This window comes from Tachypleus tridentatus, chromosome 12, assembly GCF_004210375.1.
Source record: "Tachypleus tridentatus isolate NWPU-2018 chromosome 12, ASM421037v1, whole genome shotgun sequence".
In the NCBI taxonomy this organism is placed as follows: domain Eukaryota; kingdom Metazoa; phylum Arthropoda; class Merostomata; order Xiphosura; family Limulidae; genus Tachypleus; species Tachypleus tridentatus.
The window spans coordinates 52,480,692-52,504,673 of NC_134836.1; the positions used below are offsets into that span (position 1 = coordinate 52,480,692).

The 23,982-nt window shown below is 35.9% G+C and overlaps 1 protein-coding gene across 6 annotated transcripts in view; it reads left to right on the plus strand.

Annotated features, from left to right (window-relative positions):
- The window catches only part of LOC143233333 (B-cell receptor CD22-like), a 173,624-nt gene that overhangs the window by 15,779 nt on the left and 133,863 nt on the right, over positions 1–23,982 (plus strand). The window contains exon 2 of one of the 6 annotated variants that reach the window (XM_076469474.1): positions 6,357–6,505. The exons of the other annotated variants lie outside the window; for them this stretch is intronic. Within the exon in view, the coding sequence (XP_076325589.1) occupies positions 6,478–6,505 (28 nt within the window). The 5' untranslated portion in view covers positions 6,357–6,477. The remainder of the gene's footprint in view (positions 1–6,356; positions 6,506–23,982) is intronic. 6 annotated transcript variants of the gene reach the window in all.

Here is a 23,982-nt window from a genome sequence, read left to right on the forward strand (position 1 = left end):
CGCGAATTCAAACCCGCAATCCTCAGATTACGAGTTGAACGCCTTAACCCCCTTGACCATGCGGGGGCCTGCCATCTGAAAACGTAAGCTTAAACCTTTACAATATAACACAGATTTTTTATACACGCCCATATGAATTATAAAAGACTGCTTTGGGAGAATGTTTTGAATTAATATAGCTGGAACGTGACATAATTGCATTAATATATCGTAAAACACGATATCAAGTTTATTCACTGTTAATTACACAGTTACGTACAAATGTTATATAAATTTGACGCAACTTAAATAAATTAACACTCCTACGAAAAGTGGGGCCTAATAGGTCCCAGAGCAACTTAAAAGGTTATTAATATTAGGCTAATAATTTTGTATTTAAATGAAATTGCCATTTAAATCCATTAATGAATGGATTAACGAGATTCCCGCTGTCCCTATCTACTATCTAGCGAAACCACAGCCAGGGGAACGGGCTTGGAGAAATCAGGACTAGAAACGTCTTTTCGTAGGTGTGTTAAAATAGCATACAAAAGATAACAGAAAAATGGACTTTGTGTAATATTTTCCCAAAGGTAACCAAGAGTCTAGAAATTAAATCATTAGCTTTACTAGTTGGTAATGCCAAAGTGATTTAAGGCAATCAATCTATTACATTTAATGTAAACATCTTACACTAGTTTTAGGGATTTAACATTGTTTAAAGAGTATATAAATAGCCACGTTCTGTATACATAGTTAGGTACGTATGTGTAATGGATTTAGTGTTAAGTATTTATTTTACTATCTGTGTTCGCTTTAGTCTAATACATACTTAGAAAGGCATGTAACATATTTTAACTGTGTATTGCAAAAGTTATTATACATTTATTTTAATATTTATGTTTGTTTCGGTTTAATGTATATTTATAAATGCATGTAACTCATATTATTAAATGTGTATTGCAAAAGTTCCGCCTGTTCTCTAAATTTGTAGAAGATTCTCGAACTTAAGAATAAATTATCTATCAGGTGGTACATAATACTAGTGATCGCCAGTATTGTTGCAAAGTGAACTTTCAGGAATATCGCCTAATGAGTATAAAAGTTAGCCATCGCAACACGCAGGGAAACAGTATAATATTGTTGGGTCGCTACAATCAGTACAAGCCTTGGAAGCTGTAATTGTGACAAAAGCTTATTAATCGGAACCGTTCAGACTAGGAATGTTTATAGATTTCGAACATTACAAACTTTAGTGAATTAACTTCGGACGTAAATATTTCTTCGAGGACAGATATTTTGGTCGAGAAAAAATCACGTGTGAATACTAGAGCCAGCTTGCATTCCCGTCAAGTGAAGTGTATTTATGTATAAACACAAAAGTTATTTGCGCCTCGTGAACCGTCAACAAAGTATTCAGTTCTAGACTGGATAGAGAACTTGATATTGTTTGTAAGTTTGTGAAACAAACATTTGCATTAAAATTAGAATTAATTCTCTCTCCATGAACCGTCGATAAAATATTCAATTCCAGACCAGATAGAAGACTTAGCATTGTTTATAAGTTTGTAAAACTTTTGAACATAAATCGTTATTTTTAAAAACTGTTAATAAAATTTTATTTTTTGTATGTTAAAATATATTTGTGTTAAGAAAGAAAATTGTGTGTAGTATCAATCTAGTTGGTAAATATAATAAATTTGAGATATATCAACATTCAGTTAGCTTGTAAAAAGAAATTAAAATTTCCAACTTTTTAAAATTGTAATACGTTAATGTAGTAAATCTAGGACATAAGACTTTCCATAGGTTTATCGCTTATGTAATCTTAATATAGTCTAAGTGATTAAACTCGAACATCTTACAGTAAGGCTAGACTGGCTTAAAAGTCGGACAGATGGCTTGCCTCTTACAATGTTAATTCGAAATAAGATATCCTATCAGTGCACTGGCTGACATTCAGACAGGCTGACAATATAATGTACCATTGTTGTCATTCTCTAAAGAAATATATTTTTACAATGTGTATCTTAAACTTTGATTTGAACAAAGATTAATAAATAGATTCTTGAAGTTGTTATTAAGCAATTTATTTCTTAATGTGGAAGTTTTCTCACGTCCACTTGTGTATTCGTCAACACATTCAGTAGAACATACTGTATAATAATGGGCTCGATGTTTAAACGTCCAAACTTAGAGCGCTTCTTGACGTATAAGGTTTCAGCGTGGTTATTTAATCACACACATAACAAGTGCTCATCAGACAACTGAATATTAGGTATTTTGTTTTGTAAGAGTACACGTGATAAATGTTACTAATCGCAAAACTTATACACACACAAACATGTATAATGATGCCCGAAAATGGAATTTAACGTGCTTTGTTTGTTTGAATTTCGCGAAAAGCTACACGAGGGCTACCGGTCCCTAATTTTGCAGTGTAAGAATAGAGAGAAGACAGCTAGTCATCACCACTCACCGCCAACTCTTGGGCTGCTCTTTTACCAACGAATAGTGGGATTGACCGTAACATTATAACGCCTCCACGGCTGAAAGTACGAGCATGTTTGGTGTGATGGAGACTCGAACCCGCGATCCTCAGATAACGAGTTGAATGCCTTAACCACCTAGCCATACTGGGCCCACGTGCTTCATACTGGGCGCGTTAGTGTAAGCGTTCGTATCGAGAATGTTTCTCGACAGTCTGTGTACCACGCGTATTTATCACAACACTCACACGTTCAGTTACTATCTCTTAATGTACTGAGTATTAAAGGTGCTTACAAGGTGAACAGAAGCACACACGTAAAAGCTATAACAGTAACATAAAATCTAAAACTACAATAAGGTTTAAGGTACGATAAGAAGAAAAACATTTGTTTACTCTGTTGCAGAATCCAGATAAACAACAACTAGTTTTATATCCACATAGACAGTGAAAGTACATGCTCATTTCTGAAGGTCCAATAGGAAGTCACGCGAGTTTATTAGTACCGAAATATAGTTAGAAATGAACAACTTCGTGAATAGCAGGAACCCAGAGCGTGTGGTGATTGGGAACGTGAGTAATACAAGAAAACAGTAAATTATATTGTGTCAACACAAGCTAGCTGTTCCTATGATGTTCCACTGGTTGCTGACAATGCCACCTGTTTGTGATTGACGTATTCTGTTTGTTATAGATATGCTTGATAAGGCAGTTCTGGACATTCTACTGAGAACTGTCAGAAACTATTAGTTCTCGAAAAAAAACAAAACATTGTGATGGCTGATTGATTATACTGTTTGTTGGTACACTTCGCATACGTGTTTTAGTCGTTAGTTACGTAAGCTGGAAATAAAAAGTTATTACTCGATTTTGTATGCATTAACCCATGTTACTGATGGTACACCCTAGGCAGGGGCTTGTATAGACACAGTTAACCATCTGTATTACCACAAACTAACTGTTGCTGGCATACAAAACAATTCTTTTACACACAGTTATTGACTTACATTTCTGGTTGTAGCAGCTATGAATTTATTGCTTATAGGCTGTGGTTACCCAATCGAAAATAATCGGACTGACAACAACATGTTATGTCCTACTTTGAAGGCTAGTTTGTTTGCTTTTTGAATTCTCGCAAAGCTACACGGGCTATCTGCGCTAGCCGTCCCTAATTTAGCAGTGTAAGACTAGAGGGAAGGCAGCTAGTCATCACCACCCACCGCCAACTCTTGAGCTACTCTTTTACCAACGAATAGTGAGATTGACCGTCACATTATAACGCCCCCACGGCTGGAAAAGACGAGAATGTTTGGTGAAACGGGGATTCGAACCCACGACCCTTAGATTGTGAGTCAAGCGCCCTAACCACCTAACCATGCCAAGCCTTTATTTTGAAGGAAACATATACGATAGAGTGATTACTAAAACTGATCTCATTGGCAGCTGTGTTAGAGTATATCTAATTTATCTGAATGACAACACAATACAAAAATCTGTTAGTTCGTCTTTCTTCTACTTTGAATTACTTGCTATTTTACCATCAAATATGCAGAAAGATAAAAAGTGTAAAAAAGAACCAACAAAAGAGTGTATTTGTTTCACTTTAGCTAAGAAACAAAGTAATTCAGAAGTTGTGGATAAAGACTATGATATCTTGTTAATTTGTTTGTACTTGAAATTTATACTGAAATTATTTGCGGTAATTGAAGAAAAAGACCTAAGAAGGAAGTTATTGTAATATTTTACAGTTTCTTCTGAAAGATTAATAAACGTAATGTTCCTTTTATCTCACAGTTGACGTCATTTCCTGAAAAGAAAATCTTAAGAAAATATGGTTTGTCACGAATTTCGTGCAAAGCTATGGGATGGTTGTCCATGTTAGCCGTCCTTAATTTAGCACTGAAAGACTAACCACCTGTTTTATTGATGATTAGTGGAATTGATCGTCACATGTAGCACCCATGCGGCTGAAAGGACGATCTAATTAAATAGGAATTCCTGTTTTATATGACATCTTGCTTGACATACTAAATTTTATGTAAATGCCAATTTTATTTTTATTATTTATCCATGTGTGTAGGCCCGGCATGGCCAGGTGGGTTAAGGCGTTCGACTCGTTATCTGAGGGTCGCGGATTCGAATCTCCATCGCACCAAACATTTCGTCCTTTCAGCCGTGGTGGCGTTATAATGTTACGGTCAATCCCACTATTCGTTGGTAAAAGAGTAGCCCAAGAGCTGAAGGTGGGTGGTGATGACTAGTTGCCTTCCCTCTAGGCTTACACTGCAAAATTAGGGACGGCTAGCGCAGATAGCTCTCGGGTAGTTTTGCGCGAAATTCCAAAACAAACCTTGTGTGTGCATTTTCTTATAGCAAAGCCTCATCAGGCTATTTGCCGAATTCACCGAGGGGAATCGAACCCGTAACTTCTTTGTTGAAAATCCGTAGACTTACCGCTGTACCAGCGGAATTATTTATCAACAGTAACAATATTTATACACTAACGTTTAAGAAAATAACAAGTAATATTTTACCAACTAATACCTGAATAGTACTATTTATCTCAACTTTTATCTTATATAATTAAATAAACATATTAAAAGAATATATATATATATAGATATATTTATGTATCTTACAAATAAATGTATAAAACAAACATTGCTAAGTACTTCTGGGCAGATATACAAGATGGATATAAAAGGCAGATATAAAGTCTTTTTGGAAGCAAGAGCAACAAGATGTCTGTACACATCATATTACAGTGAGTAGGAGCACCTTCGTCTTGTGGTTAACACTAGAGTTTTACCAGCATTATAATTACCATACTCTACATGGTGAAAGTGAAAAAAAATCTATCTTTGTTAATTACAAAAATTGTTAAGGAATATGTCAGGTTATATCTGAAATATAATTTTAGTTTAAAAAAAAATTACTGTGGCAGCCTTTCTTCTAAAAGTTAAATTTTGTACTTCTGTTTAAGTTGGATATTTAGTGGTGCTCAGCCAGCTTGTTATGCTCCTGCTTTGCGTATGTACAATGTAGACCCAGGTAATGCTGGTTTAAAGTGAGCTTGTTGTGTTAAAAAGAAATGACTGAATTTGAAATAGCTTTAAGTATGAAGTGATAAAGAAGCAGGTAGGATGGATAAGAATTTCCACATGGGACTTTACTGTGCAATCATAGAGTAACGCCGATGACATTTCCAGATGATGCTACTATAGGGACATTAAATTGCCCCAAAACCTTCCTTGGAATATGCTATCCCTTGGGAAATGTATTCTCAATCCTATGAGATTCAAAGAAAAAAATTCCCTTCACTATTCTCATAAGGATCACTGTGTCCAATTGTTTTTTTTTGTTTTTTTCTCGTTAAGGACTAGAATAAAATCTTATTACATCAATGTAACTTGATGTTACAATGATACTGACAATGGTAGATCCATTAAAAATAAATAGGTTGTTATTCTCGGCCAGAAGCGAGAATGTTAGCAAGCTGTTCAGAAATGAAATCATTCTACTCTTGGAAATAAGTCTCTATTGTTTGTGTATAAAAATGAGGAGATTCATTATTACTGAATTGATTGGGTAAGGACATTCGCTAATCTTCCTTAAATCATGGGATAATGAGCAAAATTACCTTAATTTGAGCAAAATACTTTCTTGTCGAAATTTGAAACTAGATCCACGACTTGAAGAAATGAATTAAGAAGTAAGTGAGAATTTTGGATCATTATACGACAGTGATAATTTTAATTATATTTCTTGTCTAATGCAGAGTCTATGCCGAATTTAAAAAAAATAGAATTAATCCTTTAGAATCTCTAATGGAACAGCTGGATTATCGTTTTATGTATATGGACAGTATTCTTTTCTTTTCTTTTGGAAGGTCGTTAAATGCTATTAGTAATTCAAGAATTGAAGCAAAGATTACATGACGCGAGCTAAATGGTGGAGAAAAAAACAACAAAGATGAGCATTCAGTTAGGGAAACCAGATGCAGTGGGAAAATGATACCAGCCTGCCACTCAAAATTAGGTGAAGAACTTAATTTTGAAATGCTGTTATTTAAAACTTTTCTTGAGTTTATAAATGTCATATCTACAGTAAAACATATGACTAAAACATGCTTTCAATTTGATTAGTCAGTGTGAGTAATGTGAAACAACATCACACGAGATCTTTACTGATCGACTCCAAAGAAATACACAAACTTGTGATATAGGCATTATAATAGTTTTAACGCAGTTTATTATTTACAAAACAGTCCGTTAAATATGAGCTACCAAACGTGCATTAGAACAAAATCAACGTTAAATCACAAAAGTTACTTGTAAATTATAGCTTTTACGAATAGGCTAAATAGTTATTCAGTGGCTTATGACGTTATATGACAACCATTCAATAACACATGCTGCAATGTTTTAACTTTTTGACTGGACAACGAGAATGAAGCAAACATGGATATGACAACTTTACAATTCACTCCATGAAAAAAAGAAGAAATAATAGTTAGCCATCCATTCCATACGTAAAACACTGAAGGTGAAAACCCCAGTGAGGTATTGGTTTCAGTTGTCATAACGACTGTTTTAACATATCCGATAGCTTGATTTATATATTGTAAAACAGGACATAAGTAGTAATACATAGTTTCAACAAGCAAGAGAGGTTATAGAATCCCAGATCTTCTTTACTTCAGAAGAAGTTCATGCTTGAAACTAACATAAAGTGTAATGTCAAAAGTAAGAATAATAACCATAGAATATCAATATCCAAAGTTAGAAAATAACATTACCAGAACCGTAACTAGGTAACAGGATGTGAAACTGTTTATCTCATACGGCTTGGTATCCATGACGTGATAGTCTTCTTATCATGTAATAAAGAACAGTATGAAACTTGTTTGTTTTTTGAATTTCGCGCAAAGCTACTCGAGGGCTATCTGTGCTAGCCGTCCCTAATTTAGCAGTGTAAGACTAGAGGGAAGGCAGCTAGTCGTCACCACCATCCGCCAACTCTTGGCAACTCTTTTACCAAAGAATAGGGGGATTGACCGCCACATTATAACGCTCCCACGGCTGAAAGGGCGGGCATGTTTGGTGCGACCGAGATTCGAGCCCGCGACCCTCGGATTACGGATCGAACGCTTTAACCAACCTTACAATGTCGGGCCAAAAGTAAGGGCAAATTATTTATAAACTTTAGGAAGGACAATAAATCTGATGTTTCCTCACGTCGCTGTCACTGACACAAAAACATTCTATGGTGGTCTTCACTTTTCTTTGTTTTTAAGCATGATATAATAACTAGGAAAGGTAAAACTTTATGTTCAAGAGATGAACCTTCAAAATTAGGTGAATTTTTTATGCTTTATAAAGCATATTTACATAAATAATCAATTAAATTGGGATATTTCAAAAAATTACACTACTGAATGTTTAGAACCATGTTGAGATACGATTATATTATTTGTTTGTTTTTGAATTTTGCGCAAAGCTACACGAAGGCTATCTGCGCTAGCCGTCCCCAATTCAGTAGTGTAAGACTAAAGCGAAGACAGCTTGTCACAACCACCCGCTGCCAACTCTTGGGCTACTCTTTTTACCAGCATATAATGTGATTGACCGTCACAGTATAACGTCCCCACGGCTAAAAAGGCGCGTATATTTGGCGTGACAGGAATTCGAATCCGCGGTCTTCTGATTACGAGTCGAACGCCTTAACCATCTGGCCATGCCGGGTCGATACGATTATATAACACTTTCATTTTATTTTCACCAAAGTAAAATGAAAAAAATATATAATGTATGACGTAAGTACAAATACATTCTTTGATTCGCCGACCCCTGGCCGTGGAATGTAGTTTCACCTGTTCAGAGCTCAACAGTACAACTTTTGTCAGTGTCAAATTAGGTGAAACTAAAATAAATATCCAATATACAATTATCAAATAGCTGATGCGCCGTTTAACATCAAATAACAAGTTAATGTCATGATATTATTCACATACAAAAGTTAAACAGTGCTAGGTAAAAAGGTTTAAAAGAATTCATGGCATGTTGTTGTTGCGCGGTAACAAGCAACAGAATAAAACTGCTTATAACATTACATTTCCGTATTTCCGTTCTAAAGCGTTTAAAAGTAACGTGATACTTTTTTATATATTCTACATTTAGTACCAAATGAGTTTTATAACAATCTTTAATTCCATAAAATACATTTCAAGTGAGAACTGTTCATCATGTACACATGTTTCACACGTTCCACATGGGTTTGTCACAAACACGTTTTTCAAACGTCATGTTCATGAAAATATTCTATTTCACAGTATTTTTGTGTTGACGATTTTTCCCTTTTATTTTTCTGAGCTGAAGGTGCTTGTTTAGAATTATCAGACAGAAACTCAGTATCTTAGTACGTATCAGAAGTGAGCAGGTCCAGTTTTGAGTATTTAAGGAAGCGTTATTTTCTGTGACGTACAAAAGCTTATTTTGTTCAAAGATCTCTGAAAAAGTATTTCGTGGTGAGCTCTTTGAAATGAAGCTTACTTCCGGAGAGTGATCGAGAAGGCAAATTACCCGGAAATTGTGACAAAAGGGATTTTTTTCTGCTTGTTGGTATTAAAAAAAGAACTATCTCTGATTCTTTAAAACGGATATTAAGTTTTCCGAGCAAATACAAAATAAAAAAAATTGTACAGTTTTTCAATTGTTTATTTGCTTCAAAATGTTTGAAGAGAGCTATAGAAAAGGATATCTGCACAAAGTTTTCCATAATTTTGAAATAACAGACAAAACGAAACAACCAATCGCTAACTTGGGGTTCTACTCTCTTCCGAACAAACGAGCCCAGCATGGCCAGGTAGTTAAGGCACTAGACCCGTAATCTGTGGGTCGCGTGTTCGAATCCCCGTCGCACCAAACATGCTCGCCCTTTCAATCGTGAGGGCGTTATAATGTGACGGTCAATCCCACTATTCGTTGGTAAAAGAGTAACCCAAGAGTTGGGAACGGGTGGTGATAACTAGCTGATTTCCCTCTAGTCTTCGTGTAGCTTCACGCGAAATTCAAAACAAACCAAACCAATCCAGCCAAACGGATGAATTTGACCGTGAAGTTTAATAAGCAACATGGTCTTAAAGCGTGGACAACTTTCTTAAACTCTCGGAGTAACATTTCAGATACATTAGCCATCACTCCAACCCTAAAACGTTTATAAAGAAAAAGGAAGTAAAACAAGGCTGGTTTTTGTGGAGTTTTTTTGGCAAATTGGTTCTTTACAAAAAAACAAACGAGCAACAACGTAAAGCTAAGTTTTTAAGTAACGTACCCATACATTTAACCTAAAACAATACAAGCATTTTAATGTTCTTACAATGTGATTTTAACAAAAACGTTTTCGTTTTGTAATATTCTGGAACTTGACGTCACAATAACTTGAGTGTTAAGTTGGCTGTTTTAGTTACGTACAAAGAAAGACAGAATTTGTGCAATGCTGTAAGTAGTGAACAGAATGGAAATGCATGAACAGCGCTTTTTAAATTCAATAGAATATTCCGTTCACTCTCTTTGGGGCCGGCATAGCCAGGTGGTTAAGGCACTCGAATCGTACCGGGTTTATACTTTTTTGTTTTTTTTCAGATTAAATTTTGAAATTTAACTACAATAAGTATAATGGATCTTAGAAAGTGCAGGTTAAGTCACATACAATAGTCTATACTGTCCATATGTTTCTTTGTACATGGTTTCATTTAGAAATATGCACTTCTATTTCTTCATATTTTAATCATATATTCTAATCGTTTGTAGCAGACGTAATCAGTTATCATGCATTCAGATATGATGGGAATTTATAATACTAGTGAAATTTGTAAATGTAATTTGTGAAATACTCAGACCTGATAGAAAAAACATGAGGTCATTTCCAAATTCATGGCCTTCGAATTAACTATAATCAGGTCTTGAAACTAAATCAGCGTGTGGTTGTGTGTTTCCTTATAGCAAAGCCACATCGGGCTATCTGCTGAGCCCACCGAGGGGAATCGAACCCCTGATTTTAGCGTTGTAAATCCGTAGACATACCGCTGTACTAGCGGGAGGCACTAAATCAGCAGGAAAGAAGTTTCCAGATGCAGGCTGGCGTTATTTTCATGATGAATTATCGAGACTCGTGTAATATCCAAAATCATAATAAATAATTATAAACAATGTTTCCCATTTACATAACTTAAAACTTTATTGAAACCATACGGTCTTCACTTTCAAAATAACACTACAAATTTCAACATTATTTACGTCATGTACAGGAGTTAATTATAAGATATACTTTACATCTTTACCCCTTGTCGTTTCGCTTTGCTATTATTTGTATATTTCCTTGGTCCAGTTCTTTGTGGGTTTTTTTTACTTGCTGATCCTTCATCTCTATTTCATACTTGAAAGACGATTTTAACCAAATGTGATTTAAAAAGCACCTAATAAATTTAACAAAGGTTCAAATACAATTTAAAATACTTCATTAATATCTATTTGTGAATGCAACAACAAACAAACCTTTAAATTTAACAATTAAATTATATAAGTTATCTGAACAACTTTGTTTGTATTTAAGCACAAACCAGTACAATGGGCTATCTGTGCTCTGCCCACCATTGGTTTCTAACATTGTAAGTCCACAAACATTACTCCGTGCCGCTAGGAGACGTTTAAAAAATACCATAAGTACTGCCCTATTTTCAAACCAATAGACAAGATAAAACACATGTAGGGAATATTAAATATAAAATAGAATTAATGGATAAAATAGATATTTACAAAATAGGTTGTGAACGTACTAGTGTTTCTATTGAACAAATTTGAATTCCAAATTGCAAGAACGGTTATATAAAGAATAAAAAATTGGAACCTCAGGTGCAGCTGAACACGTAGGAACTACCCAACCTACAATATTATGGAGAGAAAAACTTTAATTTTAGCTCAAACTAGTAATATAATAGCATTATATGTTAGAGAAACTTTATAAATAATGAAAGGTGACAAACAAAATTAAGTACTAAATAGAGGTGAAGGACCAGCAAGTCAATATCTTGATACATGGCGAGATATATCATTAAAAAGTAAAAAAAGGAAATACGTAACCTACAGTAACGCAATATAACGTAGGTCACGTTAAAACACGTAGAGTGTTATTTTCATCTGCATTGTTAGTATGTTTTCCTTAGTACTATATTTATAATTAATAAAAAAAAACACCTAAAGATTACTCCAAATTTTTACCAATACCTGAAGGAAATCGTGATGAATTCTGTTTGATTTGCAGTTGAATGTTGGAAAATAAAATGGAAACATAAATTTGGAATCCCTATTTGTTTGCTACTGTTTATTTTATCGAACACGTTGTTCGTTGAGCTGAAAACAGACAGGATTAATCCAAAAGAAACACAGAATCATATATCACGAGTATGCCATACACTACTTCTCGTTTAGCCAAAGGACGTCTACGAACTTAGCAGGAAACGGTTTTTGATATTGCTTTAGGGAACCACGAAAAGCACAAATATCGCATCATACACTAATAGCATTCTTCAACTGTTTCCTTCGGTAAATTGCTTATTGCTGATGGTTTAGATAAAAACTTTCGGGTCTGATAATTTTACTTACTTGTGAAATGGACGGTCCTGTATTCCATACCAAGTTTGTTTGTTTCTCGAACTTCGCGCAAAGCTACACGAGGGCTATCTGCGCTAGCCGTCCCTAATTTAGTAGTGTAAGACTAGAGGGAAGGCAGATAGTCATCACCACCCACCGCCAACTTTGAGTTGAATTATTGGTTATTTATTCAGGAGAGAAAGAGTTAGTTCGATGATTTTTGTTGTTTTCTTTGCTTTAAACTTATTTATTGGGCCACGACGCAATAAATGTTGAGAACCACTGTTGTAAGACTAACTATATGCAGAACTCATTTCTCAAATACATATTATGTGTAGTTTATTAGTTTGCTTTATATCAGAAAAATATATTTTTTTATTTGTTCATGAGGTATGAATTCTTTGTAGCTTTTCCTAACTATTTTACTTTGTGTTATTCATTTATGATAATTTTAAGGTAATTTTCTAATTACATCTATTAAACATTCCTTTTTAAATCTAGCTTCACAGCTCATTATTATTTTAAGTTATCAGCACTTGCTGTAGTTTCTCTTGACCACATTTCTTGTTTAAAACAACACACTTTTAACTCCTTTACTAGTAAAATTCTCATTTTTGGTAGCATTGTGTATGAGAAATGAGAAACTCTTGTAACAATACATTAGATGCTTTTCAGACACTTCCAGATTTCCATGGTAGCGTGCGTGAAGTCACTTAAACTTCACTTTATGCCACACTTTGCTTCACATGGTCATTTCCGCCTTACCGAGAAAAGAAAAGCCACTATTCAAAAGAGATCCTATGTAGAGTTTCGTATTTTATGGTCAAATTGGTTTCTTCAATTTCTTAAACTACGTGTTTTCTTAACATCACGAATTACACGTGTCGTTTCCTTGCACTTTTAGAACTTAATCAAGATTACAGCGTTCTCTAATTATTAGAGTTCTCCAGAGACACCCGTAACACAGTGCTTATGCTGTCTTTTGTTGGTTTTTAGGACACGTTACTGTATTACTATATTACTGGTTTTTTCCATAATCTGTCTGACAGTTCGTGCATGGACTGACAACATAAAAAAACACATGTAAGAGACAGCCGTTGCGGTTTATATCTTTGTCATTAGTGGAATCCTTGTGCTGTTTCTGAGAGAAATAGATATTAAAGTTTAGGATACACGGAATTTGTGTGACATTTTAATCGTTTTACAGTGGTCTTCATATGAATGTTAGAATCTCTAGGAAATAATTAAAGAAATAGGCTTAGGAACAAATCAACACTCAGAGGTACATGCGTTTAATTACAATACATATACACGCACATATTTTCTATGGTATACTGTTGAAACATAGAACGTAAAATTGTTGCTTTCCTTGTGCAAATCCGAACGAAATGCTATGTTTATTATACCCTTCGCAGCGAATCGAACATCGCATTTTAATTATAGAAGTTGGTAAAGTGACTGTTGACCCATAGGGGGAGTGGTACACAGAACATAAAAAAACACATATTACTGTAATGATAAAAACAACACATATTTCTGTAATGATTAAAAAAAAAAGCTCGGAATATACAATTTTACAAATAATTATTTATTTGTTTATTACAATAATTGTTTATTGTTTGGGTTATCAGTTTTATTTTTTAAGATTAACAAATTGTTACTATTCGAATTTTCGAGGGAAGCTACACAAGAGATATATGCGGTAGTCCTCACTGATCTATCAGTGTAAGACTAGAGGGGAGACAGACAGCCATTACCACACACCGCCTACTCTTGGGATACTCCTTTACAAAGAATAGCGGGATTGACCGAAACATTATAATGCCACCACGACTGAAAGGGGGAGCATTTTGGAGTGATGAGTGTCGAACCCGCTACCATTAGATTACGAATCGATCACCCTAACAACCTGTTTATGCCGAGTCAGGATGAACACTCTTATATTTGTGCTGAATATATTGGTGTATGTGTATATATACTCGGCATGGTCAGGCTGTTAAGGCACTCAACTCGTAATCCGAGGGTCGCGGTTTCGAATACCCGTCACTCAAAACATGCTCACCCTTTCAGCCGTGGGAGCGTTATAATGAGACGGTCGATCCCACTATTCGTCGATAAAAGAGTAGCCTAAGAGTTGGCGATGGATGGTGATGACTAGCTGCCTTTCCTCTAGTCTTACGCTAGTAAATTAGGGACGACTAGCGCAGATAGCCCTCGTGTAGATTTGTGCGAAATTCAAAACAAACCAAATATTCATCTATATATATATATGTAAAAAGCTATCATTAAAACTTAGAAGCAATGTTAGCTTACACTAAAGCATATTTCAGTGAAAAACGTATGTCAGTACGATAAAATTCAGTGTATTTTCTTGTACAATGTAATTGATTTTTGTATTACTACTGTTGTATATAATAAATCAAAATGATTTTTAAATGCTGCTATTCTTAGTTTATCATATGCATTCAAATATATGAACGTTCTCTATTTTATGACGTCACCGAAAATCCGTATCATCGTGTTTATTTTTCAATCTCTCCATCCTTAATATTTAATCGTTTTATTAAGAAAATTTAGTTTGCTATTTCTAAAGAAGTGGCGTGCTTATAAGCTCCGGTTTTCACTACCTCTCGGACTTTAATGAAATTGTGTAGTGTAATTAGACAGCAGTTCAAAGTATTATGAAAAAAATTAGTTCGAATTAATATACATATTAATATTCTACCAGCAATCATAAAGTGGACAAAAAAATAATATGCTATCAGAATCAAAATCTAGTAAGCAGACAAAAAAAAACTAATTCTTTTTAATTTTGTCTGAACTGTTTAAGTCTTCTGGTAATTGCCATTTAAAAATGTAGGATTACCATGATAATGGTAATCTTAATCTTCTGACTCGTGTTTCATGCACTTTGTTTAACACTATTTGAAAGCTTCACTTAATGCAATCAAAACAGTTTGTTTGTTTGTTTGTTTTGGAATTTCGCAAAAAGCTACTCGAGGGATATCTGTGCTAGCCGTCCCTAATTTAGCAGTGTAAGACTAGAGGGAAGGCAGCTAGTCATCACCACCCACCGCCAACTCTTGGGCTACTCTTTTACCAACGAATACTGGGATTGACCGTCACATTATAACGCCCCCACGGCTGAAAGGGTGAGCACGTTTGGCGCGACAGGGATGCGAACCCGCGACCCTCAAATTACGAGTCGCTCGCCTTAACACGCTTGGCCATGTCTGGCCCACAATCAAAACAGAACTGTCCATACGATCTACCAGCACTAGAGTCATCTGGACATTGAAGGTTTGAGAATTTGTAATGAATTCTACCAGCACTAGAGCCATCTGGACATTGAAGGTTTGAGAGTTTGTAATGAATTCTACCAGCACTAGAGTCATCTGGACATTGAAGGTTTGAGAATTTGTAATGAATTCTACCAGCACTAGAGTCATCTGGACATTGAAGGTTTGAGAATTTGTAATGAATTCTACCAGCACTAGAGTCATCTGGACATTGAAGGTTTGAGAATTTGTAATGAATTCTACCAGCACTAGAGTCATCTGGACATTGAAGGTTTGAGAGTTTGTAATGAATTCTACCAACACTAGAGTCATCTGGACATTGAAGGTTTGAGAGTTTGTAATGAATTCTACCAGCACTAGAGTCATCTGGACATTGAAGGTTTGAGAGTTTGTAATGAATTCTACCAGCACTAGAGCCATCTGGACATTGAAGGTTTGAGAGTTTGTAATGAATTCTACCAGCACTAGAGCCATCTGGACATTGAAGGTTTGAGAGTTTGTAATGAATTCTACCAGCACTAGAGTCATCTGGACATTGAAGGTTTGAGAGTTTGTAATGAATTCTACCAGCACTAGAGTCATCTGGACATTGAAGGTTTGAGAGTTTGTAATGAATTCTACCAACACTAGAGTCATCTGGACATTGAAGGTTTGAGAGTTTGTAATGAATTCTACCAGCACTAGAGTCATCTGGACATTGAAGGTTTGAGAGTTTGTAATGAATTCTACCAGCACTAGAGCCATCTGGACATTGAAGGTTTGAGAGTTTGTAATGAATTCTACCAGCACTAGAGTCATCTGGACATTGAAGGTTTGAGAGTTTGTAATGAATTCTACCAGCACTAGAGCCATCTGGACATTGAAGGTTTGAGAGTTTGTAATGAATTCTACCAGCACTAGAGTCATCTGGACATTGAAGGTTTGAGAGTTTGTAATGAATTCTACCAGCACTAGAGCCATCTGGACATTGAAGGTTTGAGAGTTTGTAATGAATTCTACCAGCACTAGAGCCATCTGGACATTGAAGGTTTGAGAGTTTGTAATGAATTCTACCAGCACTAGAGCCATCTGGACATTGAAGGTTTGAGAGTTTGTAATGAATTCTACCAGCACTAGAGCCATCTGGACATTGAAGGTTTGAGAGTTTGTAATGAATTCTACCAGCACTAGAGCCATCTGGACATTGAAGGTTTGAGAGTTTGTAATGAATTCTACCAGCACTAGAGTCATCTGGACATTGAAGGTTTGAGAGTTTGTAATGAATTCTACCAGCACTAGAGTCATCTGGACATTGAAGGTTTGAGAGTTTGTAATGAATTCTACCAGCACTAGAGCCATCTGGACATTGAAGGTTTGAGAGTTTGTAATGAATTCTACCAGCACTAGAGTCATCTGGACATTGAAGGTTTGAGAATTTGTAATGAATTCTACCAGCACTAGAGTCATCTGGACATTGAAGGTTTGAGAATTTGTAATGAATTCTACCAGCACTAGAGCCATCTGGACATTGAAGGTTTGAGAATTTGTAATGAATTCTACCAACACTAGAGTCATCTGGACATTGAAGGTTTGAGAGTTTGTAATGAATTCTACCAACACTAGAGTCATCTGGACATTGAAGGTTTGAGAGTTTGTAATGAATTCTACCAGCACTAGAGTCATCTGGACATTGAAGGTTTGAGAGTTTGTAATGAATTCTACCAGCACTAGAGTCATCTGGACATTGAAGGTTTGAGAGTTTGTAATGAATTCTACCAGCACTAGAGCCATCTGGACATTGAAGGTTTGAGAGTTTGTAATGAATTCTACCAGCACTAGAGTCATCTGGACATTGAAGGTTTGAGAGTTTGTAATGAATTCTACCAGCACTAGAGTCATCTGGACATTGCAAGGTTTGAGAGTTTGTAATGAATTCTACCAGCACTAGAGTCATCTGGACATTGAAGGTTTGAGAGTTTGTAATGAATTCTACCAGCACTAGAGTCATCTGGACATTGAAGGTTTGAGAGTTTGTAATGAATTCTACCAGCACTAGAGTCATCTGGACATTGAAGGTTTGAGAGTTTTTGTAATGAATTCTACCAGCACTAGAGTCATCTGGACATAATGAAGGTCATCTGGACATTGAGGTTTGAGAGTTTGTAATGAATTCTACCAGCACTAGAGTCATCTGGACATTGAAGGTTTGAGAGTTTGTAATGAATTCTACCAGCACTAGAGCCATCTGGACATTGAAGGTTTGAGAGTTTGTAATGAATTCTACCAGCACTAGAGCCATCTGGACATTGAAGGTTTGAGAGTTTGTAATGAATTCTACCAGCACTAGAGCCATCTGGACATTGAAGGTTTGAGAGTTTGTAATGAATTCTACCAGCACTAGAGCCATCTGGACATTGAAGGTTTGAGAGTTTGTAATGAATTCTACCAGCACTAGAGCCATCTGGACATTGAAGGTTTGAGAGTTTGTAATGAATTCTACCAGCACTAGAGTCATCTGGACATTGAAGGTTTGAGAGTTTGTAATGAATTCTACCAGCACTAGAGTCATCTGGACATTGAAGGTTTGAGAGTTTGTAATGAATTCTACCAGCACTAGAGCCATCTGGACATTGAAGGTTTGAGAGTTTGTAATGAATTCTACCAGCACTAGAGTCATCTGGACATTGAAGGTTTGAGAGTTTGTAATGAATTCTACCAGCACTAGAGTCATCTGGACATTGAAGGTTTGAGAGTTTGTAATGAATTCTACCAGCACTAGAGTCATCTGGACATTGAAGGTTTGAGAATTTGTAATGAATTCTACCAGCACTAGAGCCATCTGGACATTGAAGGTTTGAGAGTTTGTAATGAATTCTGCAAGAGTCATCTTTGAGAGAGTTTGTAATGAATTCTACCAGCACTAGAGTCATCTGGACATTGAAGGTTTGAGAGTTTGTAATGAATTCTACCAGCACTAGAGTCATCTGGACATTGAAGGTTCTACCAGCACTAGAGTCATCTGGACATTGAAGGTTTGAGAGTTTGTAATGAATTCTACCAGCACTAGAGCCATCTGGACATTGAAGGTTTGAGAGTTTGTAAGAGTCATCTGGACATTGAAGGTTTGAGAGTTTGTAATGAATTCTACCAACACTAGAGTCATCTGGACATTGGAGGTTTGAGAGTTTGTAATGAATTCTACCAGCACTAGAGTCATCTGGACATTGAAGGTTTGAGAGTTTGTAATGAATTCTACCAGCACTAGAGTCATCTGGACATTGAAGGTTTGAGAGTTTGTAATGAATTCTACCAGCACTAGAGCCATCTGGACATTGAAGGTTTGAGAGTTTGTAATGAATTCTACCAGCACTAGAGCCATCTGGACATTGAAGGTTTGAGAGTTTGTAATGAATTCTACCAGCACTAGAGTCATCTGGACATTGAAGGTTTGAGAATTTGTAATGAATTCTACCAGCACTAGAGTCATCTGGACATTGAAGGTTTGAGAATTTGTAATGAATTCTACCAGCACTAGAGCCATCTGGACATTGAAGGTTTGAGAATTTGTAATGAATTCTACCAGCACTAGAGTCATCTGGACATTGAAGGTTTGAGAGTTTGTAATGAATTCTACCAGCACGAGAGCCATCTGAACATTGAAGGTTTGAGAGTTTGTAATGAATTTACTTGTCTTTTGTTTAAGAGGTAGACATACTGTTTCAATTTTTTTATTCCTTAAGGACGAACATAACAATGATATTTGGAAGGCAGTTTTACTAGCCTTTTAATGTTAATGTGTTGCTTGCAAATGTCTTAAGTTGTAAATACTTGCCACCTGGTGGGACAGCGGTAAGTTTATGGACTTTCTTGCAAAGATCTCTGTAAATTCTACTAGGATAAGCAGGTGAATAATGAATTTTATGTTAATAGTAAATGGGATGAAAATATACCTAAGGTGCCTCTTTTTTTATTATATCTTTAAATTATAATATCTATCGTCGGTTTATTTGTTTGTTATGAATTTCACTTAAAGCTACGTAATGGCTATCTGCGCTAGTTTGTTTGTTTGTTTTTGAAATTCGCGCAAAGCTACACGAAAACTATCTGCGCTAGCCGTCCCTAATTTATGAGTGTAAGACTAGAGAGAAGGCATCTAGTCATCACCACCCACCACAAACTCTTGGGCTACTCTTTTTACCAACGAATAGTGGGATTGACCGTTAATTATAACGTCCCCCACGGCTGACAAGGCGAACATGTTTCGTATGAGAGAGGGAATCGAACCATCTACCCTCAGATTACGACTTGAGCTCTCTAACCACCTGGCCATGCTGCGTCCCTGTGAGAATGGCTTATTGTATATCTGAGAATTTAAATAATATTTTATAAAGAAGCGAAGATGTAATAAAAGCGTAAAATAACCGACGGGTAAGCTGAATTACCTTTATTCTTACTAAATCATGGCCCTGCATGGCCAGGTGGGTTAAGGCGTTTGACTCGTAATCAGGCCCGGCATGACCAAGCGTGTTAAGGCGTGCGACTCGTGATCTGAGGGTCGCGGGTTCGCATCCCGGTTCACGCCAAATATGCTCGCCCTTTCAGCCGTGGGGGCGTTATAATGTGACGGTCAATCCCACTATTCGTTGGTAAAAGAGTAGCCCAAGAGCTGGTGGAGGGTGGTGACGACTAAATGCCTTCTCTCTAGTCTTACACTGCTAAATTAGGGACGGCTAGCGCAGATAGCTCTCGAGTAGCTTTTCGCGAACTTCAAAACACAAACAAAAAATAATACTAAATCATAATCGAAATAAACACATGTTTAAAACCGGAACAAATGATTTTATAACAAATTAAAAAAATGAACATATGGATTTCTAGTTGTTTGTCACAAATTCACTCAATAGCGAGAAAGCTGTCGAAAGTATATTTAACTTCATTATGTCTAGAAATAAAAATAAAATTACAGATCTTCGCGATAATAATAATTTTACAAAATACTGAAAGTTATAATTTTATGCGCAAATACATACAATTTAAAGTGTCATGAAATTACTTTCAATGCTCAAGATGGATCTTGTATTGTGATCTTCATGTGTAATAGGGCATTAAGGTATTGATAAGTCAATAACTTAGACACTATCATGATAATAAAAGTATTTGAGAAAGTTTGGATTTTTTTTTCTCTTTCGCATACAAAACATTTAAACTAGAAAGTAGATAGAACTGCTCGTTTATATATATATATATGTTAATAGTATCATTTTTTTTTTCTATTTTCGAAATAACATCCTACAGTGTTTTGGACATAGAATGAGGCCGTTGTTACGCACGTACGAGTAATAATAGTTATGAAAATCCAATTTAGAGCATATTAAACGTCCATCACTATATACGTATGTTTGTGGTGCGTAATGGAAGTACCAGAACAGGCGAAATAAAGGTTTGATCATTAACGTTGCATGGTAATGACAGACTAGCCTACTTTGAAGAACTATCTTCACGCGCGTGTGTGAACATGTATATATATATATCCACACATGTGCCAGCTGAGGTAGTGACAGAATAAGCTGTGGTCGTCCGTCGTTTCTCCATAATCTTCAATAGTAAAATAAAATAAGTAATTCAGGAAATTAAAGGTAAGTTGTAATACGATACCAAGTAGTAGTGAACATGGACATTTATGGTACGACTTGTTTAAACACCTGCACAACACCATGTAATATATCATTAAACAATGTTATGTCAAAAATATTATAACAGATTCTATCAATTTCCTACAACTGTTTTCAACAAACAGAAAAAGATTGAAAAATGTATTTAACATTTTCGTGACAACAAATAGAAACGAAATATATTTATTATATGCATACTAAGTTTAACAACCACAGGAAGAACATGACATAGCACCATCTTTTTATTCTATGGGTTATTAAAAACACATTTTAGACAATCAACATAATAACAAAAAATAAATAAAATAGAATCGAACATAAAAATGATAGATAAATAAAATTGTTACTCAAATACGAATATGAAGACGGCAGGGGCGTAGATTTTTTACACCCGATGGAGGGAGGATGATTTTTGCAACCACTTATGTGGACTGTTCAATTTGCAAATTGTTAATCTCTGATTACATGGACCTGAAAGCTGTAAACATGCAGTCATAGAGTAATCTTGTTGCCACGATAGTTCAAGGTTTTCATGTAGGTTTGTATAAGTGAGGTGTTGTGAACAGTTTTCAAAATGTTAATAGAATAAAGACAAATGTGTCACAAATTAACTGCCACATGAATTTATTCCTGCACACTGCACAGTATAAAAGATGGCCATTATACTTGACAAGGTTACTAATAACTTTCATTGCATGAATTACGTTTTCAAATATTAATAAAATTAGTAATTTGATAACAGTAACTTGATAAGTTTATATCTATTGAAAAACTGTTAATGTTGTTTCATAAAAATAAGTAAAATGTCTTTGCGAACTCTTGAAAATTACACATCAATACAATGTAGCACATAATTATTCATACTTTTCATTGAAGTAAGATTCATTTAGTCCTCTAGTCTACATGTTCCCAAACGTAGACCTGCTTTGTGATGATCTGTTTATTAATTCTTTCATAAGCTCTTCTATATTTATCTTGTCGACCTCATCTTTGTGAGTGTGACAAAGTGTCACATGGTTGAGGCGGCACTGAGACATAGTTGACCTTAACCACGTCTTCAACCGTCTTAATGCAGAAAAGCTGCGTTCACATTCACAGCTGGATACTGGACATACAAGCAAAATTTTCATGAGAGGAAACACTTCACTAAACATCTGCTGGCTTGTTTCATGCATTTTGCAGTAAGCATCCTTTGCACCTTTCAGAGATACTGCTTTTGTTGTTCTTTTGAACATGGGCAACTGAACCTCGAGCCGTTGTGAGAGATTTCTGGTTAGAAGTTTATAATCGAGTTGTCAATCTTGCAAGATGTGATCATGTTCTCAAGTGCCAAATATTGCCTCAAGTCATTGTTGTCTGCATTGAATCTAGTGGTCAGATGTTCTATGACTGTGTCCACAAATGCAAAATATTGGCTTCTGTAGTAATCTCTAGCTGTTGCAGAATGGTGTGCTGAGCCATCACCTGTGATCCTCCTGGGGGGGTCTGCATTTGCGTGGTAGTTCAATAGGCACCAGATCTAGGGAGGTTACCTGTTTCTCAGCTTCATCAAATATCGTGTTGTAATTTTCCTCTGTTCGCAAAACCCGCAGTTACTCAATTGTCATTGCAGATGCTTCAATCATGCCAGATACTGTCGCTGATTTTGCTTGGAATGCACGATTTAGTTCCTTTAATGCAGCTAATGGATGCTGAGCCATCAACAATCCTAAAACTGTCTTTCCTTTGTCAAATCTGTCCAGCAAACCTCGTGCTTTCGCTGCTACATCTGATTTTTCATTTGCTAATTTAGACAAAGAATCAACAACGTCACTGTAGTGATCATTAGCACATGTAACTGCAGATAAGCGGCACAACCAGCGTGTTGGACACAGTGGGCGGATGTATTTAACTGGACCATTGTGGCTGTCTGACGATACAATATTTTCAAAGATTGTCTTGTATTTGCCTGACATCTGAAGCAAGACATCAAGTTCATGTACCCACTGGATAGAATCTCGAACACATTTACAAGCATCAACTGCATGTTGAGGATATTGTTTCACCAGTTGTATTGGAAACACTGTACAAACAAGAAATGTCTCATGGACATCAAGGTTCTCATCTACGTATCGTACATATATTGCTTCCTGTTCGGCAACTGTAACATCTTGAGTGCCATCAACCATTAATGCAAAGAGTTTACTTTGCTGCCCTTCATGTGTTATGTTCCTCAGTAATTGATGGCTGAACATCTTCATTATTTCATTCTGATCCTGGGTGATACCAATGTGGTTTTCTTTGACAATTAGGCTCTCAACTCAGGATCTTCCTCTTCCAGGAACTTCAATAACTGCAGGAAGTTCCCCTCCGTATCAGTATGTCTACGTAATGCTAAACATTGACGCAGTAAGAAACGTAAACTTCTGAATATTTTGGCTAGACTTCTTTTGTATTCTTCCTGCTGCTTCTTTTTTCCATCATCTAGCTGGACAGTCACTGGAGTTACATCAAGTGAACCTTCTGGATATATAGCGAATCTGTGCTGAGAGGAGGATTGGTGTTCGTTGAATTTCTGTTTTTCTTTTTCCGGTTGCAAAAACCGGTGGATATGAAGGTATACTCCAAGCGGTCTCTCTAATTTCCCTGTAAAAAGGCCTCTATTTTTTACCTCGGCACAATAAAAGTATATTACTTTTTGAGTATTATTGTCAAAGTGCAGCCATGAGAACTCATCAAACCACTTGCCCTGGAAGTTCATATTTTGAGATTTTGTTTTCTGTCGTGGTCTTAGTTGTGCGTCTGGATGATATGGCTATCCACACTGTATCTGTGAAGTGTCAGATTTTTCATTACTGCACAAACTTGTTTCACAACTGTCTGGTGGTTCATGATGTGCAATAGTTGCACAAGCATTTTCAGACTCGTCCTCTGAT